General features: G+C 54.0%; 1 protein-coding gene across 2 annotated transcripts in view; it reads left to right on the forward strand.

The window, feature by feature from the left end:
• The window catches only part of LOC107110836 (tyrosine-protein phosphatase non-receptor type 11-like), a 93026-nt gene that overhangs the window by 38522 nt on the left and 47303 nt on the right, over positions 1-7201 (forward strand). For both annotated transcript variants that reach the window (XM_015411664.1, XM_015411665.1), the window contains exon 2: positions 3439-3561. In XM_015411664.1, coding sequence (XP_015267150.1) covers positions 3439-3561 — 123 coding nt within the window. The remainder of the gene's footprint in view (positions 1-3438; positions 3562-7201) is intronic.

Raw genomic sequence — 7201 nt, forward strand, 5'->3', positions numbered from 1 at the left:
GAAGGATGGAGGGGGATGAAGCTTGGAGTCTGTGCAACCTTTTCTCCAAGGCTTTGGCCTAGGCGTGGGGCTGTCACTGAAAAGGCTCTGTTTCCTATACCCACCACATGACCTCCTTTGATTGATGGGACTGTCAGGAGAGCCTCCCCCTACAGTCTTAATTCCTGCGCAGGAAAATATATCAGCACGGCAGTGTGGTAGGAGACAAGGGGTCTCCCTCGCTTGGGTTGACAAAATATCGTGAACCAGCACTGGTGCAACGGAATGTTCAGAGTCAGTCTACCTTTAGAGAGCTGGGCACTTCCTGCAGTTGGCAGGGGACCTTCAGAGACTTCCTGCCCTCCTCGGTGGAGTTCTTAGCCTTTAGCAACCAGCACTGGTGCAACGGAATGTTCAGAGTCAGTCTACCTTTAGAGAGCTGGGCACTTCCTGCAGTTGGCAGGGGACCTTCAGAGACTTCCTGCCCTCCTCGGTGGAGTTCTTAGCCTTTAGCCTCCCCCCCCCTCAGGCAGTTGTCACATCCTCGTGCAGGAGCCCAGGTGGTTGCAGTTGGTTGACCGCAGCGCTGCGAGCACTGACAATCATCCCTCTTGCGCTTCATCTTTGTTATGGCTTTTTGGTGCGCCGGGACATTAATCCGTGATGTTCATCCACTCTGCCTTGTACCTAAGCTCCATTAAACCTCATTATCTTGTTCTTTCAGCTGTGCCGGGCTCGTAGAATGAGGTATAGGGGACCGATTCTTTCTCACAACAAAAGCGCTGTCATTTAGATAGACACCAGCGCACAGCCGCCTGTTTCCGTCTCTGCTTGCCTGGAGTAAAGGTCATCTTAACTAGCTGCAGGCCCGTAGCCACAGTGGGGCATTTGGGGGCCCGCCCCCCTGACTTCCTACCAAGGCTCCATGACTCCCTTTCGGCCCAGGCCCCCGACTCTCTGGTAAGAGGCAGCGGCCGCCGTGAACTCCCCTGTGCTGCTGCGGCTGCCGTTTCTCCTTGCCTTTGCCCTGTGCCGCACCTTTCTCCCCTGCACCGCACCGATCAAGTTAATTTAATTACATTTAATTGAATTAGCCGGTGCCCCCGTGCAGTGTTCCCTCTAAGCTGAGTTAGTGTGAGCTAGCTCACAGTTTTTTAGCCTCCGGCTCACACATCTTTGCCTTAGCTCAGGAAGGAGGGCTCCAGAGCAAACTAATTTATGCAGTAGCCAAATCACCTGCCCACAACTTTAATGCCAGTAGCTCACAGAGCACCACACCGATCAAGTTAATTCAATTACATTTAATTGAATTAGCTGGTGCCCCCATGTCCCCTGAGGAATTTAAATGCCCCCTGACTTAGAAATTCCTGGTTACAGGCCTGACTAGCTGGCCAAGGATCTAGATGGCCATCTGACAGCAGTGCTGATTCTGTGAACGTAGGCAGGGCAGGAAGGGTTGCATCCGTGCTTCATTCTCGTGGCCCTTTCGTACATGTCCAAGGAAATGCTGATTGCTACTTTGGGGTCAGGAAGCAGTTTTCCCCAGTTTGGATGGGGATCCTGGAGGTTTTTTGCCATCTTCTGGGCATGGAGCAGGGGTCACTGGAGATGTGTGTGGGGGGGGAGGTATTTGTGAATTTCCTGCCTTGTGCAGGAGGTTGGACTAGATGACCCTATGGGACCCTTCCAACTCCATGATTCTATGATCTATTGATCTCCCCTGCTTCTCACACCTTGGGTCCTGCAAAGCTTTTCGTTATTGATTTATTCAAACATTCTATATCCTGCCTTTCTTTGTGGTTCAAGGCAGCTTACAGTAATAGCTAACTTGTTAACGAAACTGCCAGAGCAACCCCAGTGATAGTTCTGCTCATTCAAAATGAACAAAATCTGCAACGGGGTAGGGCGGGCACTGCACAGTGAGCAGAGATCCCCAGCCTTTTTGAACCTCCAGCTGCCTTTGGAATTCTGGTGCACCATGGTGGGTGCAGCCAGAAAATGGCTGCCACGGGAGGTGGAGCCACCCACAAAATGGCTGCCACGGGAGGCGGAGCCACCCAAAATGGCTGCCCCGGGAGGCGGAGCCACCCACAAAATGGCGGCCCCGGGAGGCGGAGTCACCCACAAAATGGCTGCCACTGGAGGCGGAGCCACCCACAAAATGGCTGCCACGGGAGGCGGAGCCACCCACAAAATTGCTGCCACAGCTCACCTTCAGTCAAACAGTAAAGATCCCTGTGTTGTCGTGGCAGCTGCTGCAAAAGCAACGTATTTAGAAATCTGCACAGCCAATCAGAAGCCTTGCTAGGCAAATCCCCCACCTGGCCCCGCCCATTTTCTACAAACCCTTGCTGGGCGCCAGAAAAGGTGACTTTGGGGACCCCTGCAGTAGGAACTGGGGATGGCGGGAGAGGCAGCCTTGCTTGTTGGCTTCGTGGCGTCCGGGCCCAACCACCGGGAAAAGAGCACCAGGTCATCCCCTGCCTCCCGTCTGCCAGCAACCTTTCCAAGAGGCGTCATCTGTTTGGCTCGCGCAAAGTTCAGCACTGCTCCCCGCCCGCCACCCAGCCGTCCCTTCGCCCCAAGTGGAGATATGAGACGGCCACATGAGCGCATGAGTCATGGCCCTGTGAGAGGGCATCTCTGCAGGAAGGAAAGGGGAGAGACCGAAATAGCACCAGGGCCACCAGCTCCGATGCCGCTGAGCATCTGAGCGAGGAAGTCAAAAGGTCAGGGATGCGTCTCCCAGTTGCTGGCTTTTTCGGACCAAAGCTAATAATTACTTTTGAGAAAAGTACACACAGACACAGGAAGAAGCTGCCTTGTACTGAATCACAGACCACTGGTCCATCAGGGTCTATATTGTCTACTCGGACTGCCACGGGCAGCAAGTCGGGGATCCCCGGGTTAGGGGATCGAGGCTATGGAGACGTTTTGTGAAGGCAAAGCGTGGAAGTGTGTGTGGACCAGGGCAGGAAGCCACTGTAGGGGATGAAGGAGGGACGTCCCTTAGTTGGAAAGATGGGAGAAGAACAATTTGGGTGGCGGAAAGATAGCTGGTGTCGTGGTTAGGAGTGTAAACTCTAATCCGGGAGTACCGGGTTTGAATTCACCACTCCTCCACATGCAGCTCCACTCCTCCACCTTGGGTCAGTCACACGTTCTCTCAGAACTGTTCTCTCAGGAGCAGTCCTCGAAAGAGTTCTCTCAGCCTCACCTACCTCACGGGGTGTATCTGTTGTGGGGAGGGGAAGGGAAAGGAGATTGTAAGCCGCTCTGAGATTCCAAGTGAAGGGCAAGGTATAAATCCAATCTTCTCCTTCTCCATCTCCTCCTTCTGTCACGTCAGCCTGCGGTGTAGCCAAAAACCTCAGTCCTCAATCACAATGGCTACTTCCCCACCCCACCCCCCAAGTTTTGGGTTTTTAAAAATTTGGTTATCCTTTTGTTTTTCCCTAGGTGGTTTCACCCAAACATCAGCGGAATAGAAGCAGAGAAGTTGCTCTTGACCAGAGGGGTCCATGGGAGTTTCCTCGCTCGGCCGAGCAAAAGCAATCCGGGGGACTTCACGTTGTCCGTCAGGTATGACACTGAGCTATCAAAATAGCTTAGTAAACAAAGGAACATAAGAGAAACCAATGCTGGATCAGGCCGATAATCTATCTAGTCTAACACTCTGTGTCTCACAGTGGCCAAAACCCGGGTGCCATCAGGAGGTCCACCAGTGGGGCCAGAACTCCAGAAACCCTCCCACTGTGGCCCCCCGAGCACCAAGAACACAGAACATCACTTCCCCAGACATAAAAACATAACGGAAGCCATGCTGGATCAGGCCGATGGCTCATCCAGTCCAACACTCTGTCTCACACAGTGGCCAAAACCTAGGTGCCATTGGGAGTTCCACCGGCAGGGCCAGAACTCCGGAAGCCCTCCCACTGTTGCCCCCCAAGCACCAAGAATACCGAGCATCACTGCCCCAGACAGAATGTTCCCTCTATACCTTGTGGCTAATAACCACTGATGGACCTCTGTTTCGTGTGTTTATCCAATCCCCTCTTGAAGCCATCTATGCTTGTAGCTGCCACCACTTCCTGCGGCAGTGAATTCCACATATAGGGTGAAGAGACTTGGAGAATATTGCCCTGTCCCTTTGGAAGAAGGAGGAGTGATTCTAAATCTATCACATTTTTATTCTGTCCCTTCTCCAAATGATTCAGGGGGTGTAGGTGGTTTCCCCTCCCCGTTTTATCATCACAATAACACGGCAAGGTGGGCTAGGCAGAGAGACTGTGACAGCCCAAAGACTACCCAGCAAGCTTCTGGGTGGAGTTGGGATTTGGGACCCCAGTCTCCCAGATCCTGGTCTGGCACTCTAACCATGACATCGCACTGCCTCATGGGTTGTGTCATAGTAAGGTAATTGGGCTCCTCCATTTTATGTATGTGCAGCAACCGAGCCAGAGAAGTTGGGAAATGTAATTTAGTGAAGGTCAAGGCCAGGGTCAGAGGCGTGGAGGAATCCTTTCCATCAGTCAGTGACTCTGTTTACCAATCGGCTGCTCCTCCGAGTGCATTTAAAGAAGAGGCAGGAGATGTGGTCCCCTTGCATTCTGTGCATGCATGCACGCGGACCTTCCAAAAAGCAAAGGGATGCCTACTCTATAGGGCCCAGTGATCCATGATTCTCCCCAGCCCGTGGGATAAAGACCAGAGGGAAGCTGTTCAAGTGCTACGGAGAACTACGGTGCCCTCCCAAGGTTTCACGGATAAAATTCCGGGAACATGTTTCAGTGCCTGGGACGTCCTTCCTCTCCCACGGAGGGTCGGTGCTTCAGAACTCTCCTGCCTCAAAAGTGCCGTCACTGGACGTTCTTTTCCGCACGCCGTGTTCAGCAGCCGGCTGTCCTGCGGTGGACTTCAAAAGGAGAACTTGTTCTTTTTGCTAAATATAAAATATAATGGGACTATTACAAGTGACCGGTGTGGTCGACAGATCAAGGGAAACTGCTCCAGCAGCTGCTGGGGGCCAGGTAGTAACTCGGAGCCATGTGGATGTTTGATGCCACCAGATGTGACTCAGGGCAGCTGGCTGAGATGGGTTTTTTTTAAAAAAAACCAATGGATTTATTAGGTTGTGGGGAGTTTTCATCCGATTAAAAAAGTTGCGGATAAACCTACAGCGGAAGCAAATCGCGGTAAGAGGTCAGTGTGATCGCAGCCACACAGTGGCCAACCAGTTCCTCTGGACGGCCAACAACAGGGCATAGAGGCCGAGGCCTTCCCCGATAAGAACATCAGAAGAGCCCTGCTGGATCTAGTCCAGCATCCTGCCTCACACAGTGGCCAACCAGTTCCTCTGGACGGCCAACAACAGGGCATAGAGGCCGAGGCCTTCCCCGATAAGAACATCAGAAGAGCCCTGCTGGATCTAGTCCAGCATCCTGCCTCACACAGTGGCCAACCAGTTCCTCTGGACGGCCAACAACAGGGCATAGAGGCCGAGGCCTTCCCCGATAAGAACATCAGAAGAGCCCTGCTGGATCTAGTCCAGCATCCTGCCTCACACAGTGGCCAACCAGTTCCTCTGGACGGCCAACAACAGGGCATAGAGGCCGAGGCCTTCCCCGATAAGAACATCAGAAGAGCCCTGCTGGATCTAGTCCAGCATCCTGCCTCACACAGTGGCCAACCAGTTCCTCTGGACGGCCAACAACAGGGCATAGAGGCCGAGGCCTTCCCCGATAAGAACATCAGAAGAGCCCTGCTGGATCTAGTCCAGCATCCTGCCTCACACAGTGGCCAACCAGTTCCTCTGGACGGCCAACAACAGGGCATAGAGGCCGAGGCCTTCCCCGATAAGAACATCAGAAGAGCCCTGCTGGATCTAGTCCAGCATCCTGCCTCACACAGTGGCCAACCAGTTCCTCTGGACGGCCAACAACAGGGCATAGAGGCCGAGGCCTTCCCCGATAAGAACATCAGAAGAGCCCTGCTGGATCTAGTCCAGCATCCTGCCTCACACAGTGGCCAACCAGTTCCTCTGGACGGCCAACAACAGGGCATAGAGGCCGAGGCCTTCCCCGATAAGAACATCAGAAGAGCCCTGCTGGATCTAGTCCAGCATCCTGCCTCACACAGTGGCCAACCAGTTCCTCTGGACGGCCAACAACAGGGCATAGAGGCCGAGGCCTTCCCCGATAAGAACATCAGAAGAGCCCTGCTGGATCTAGTCCAGCATCCTGCCTCACACAGTGGCCAACCAGTTCCTCTGGACGGCCAACAACAGGGCATAGAGGCCGAGGCCTTCCCCGATAAGAACATCAGAAGAGCCCTGCTGGATCTAGTCCAGCATCCTGCCTCACACAGTGGCCAACCAGTTCCTCTGGACGGCCAACAACAGGGCATAGAGGCCGAGGCCTTCCCCGATAAGAACATCAGAAGAGCCCTGCTGGATCTAGTCCAGCATCCTGCCTTACACAGTGGCCAGCCAGTTCCTCTGGATGGCCAACAACAGGGCAGAGAGGCCGAGGCCTGATATAGCCTGATCTAATCAGATCTTGGAAGCTAAGCGAGGTCGGTCCTCGGAAGGCAGACCTCCAAGGACGACTCTGCTGTGGAAGGCAAAGGCCAACCACCGCTGCTTTTCCCTTGCCTTCAAAGCCTCTTGCTGGGGTGGCCATAAGTCGGCTGTGACTTGCCAACACTACATACACACTTGTTCCCGCGAGTTGAGGTCCCAGGCATGACGCGGCCACATACTGAGTCAGGCATCGTCTCTCCGAGGTCAGTATCGTCTGCTCAGACTGGCAGCATCCCAGTGGAGCTTTTGCTACTCAGCAAAGACGGTTTCCTCAGGAGCTTTGCAGGGCTTTGTGTGCACCCCCGGAAGAGCCCCTCCCTGGCCGGCTGATCTCGGTGGGTTAATACTTAACAGGCCGGAGCGAGGTCTTCTGTTGTGCTTCAGTCCACTGGCAATGATGAGTGGGAGCCTCCCAAGGGAGGCGGCACAGGGTGTTCGAGGGAACGGACGAGTGGGACCTGAAGCAGGGGTCATTTCGTAGACAAAGAGGCGCAGGAGCTCATTAGCATAACTCATGAGCATAGCTTGTTTGCATATGCCACACCCCCTGACATCACCGGGAGTGTGTCAGAAGGCAACACCCACCGCTCAGGCTCCACTGGACTGTTTTGGATTGCTAGCTATTGGGGGGGGGGGGGAAGG

The sequence above is a fragment of the Gekko japonicus genome, unplaced genomic scaffold, assembly GCF_001447785.1.
Source record: "Gekko japonicus isolate JY-2015 unplaced genomic scaffold, Gekko_japonicus_V1.1 scaffold76, whole genome shotgun sequence".
Classification (NCBI taxonomy): domain Eukaryota; kingdom Metazoa; phylum Chordata; class Lepidosauria; order Squamata; family Gekkonidae; genus Gekko; species Gekko japonicus.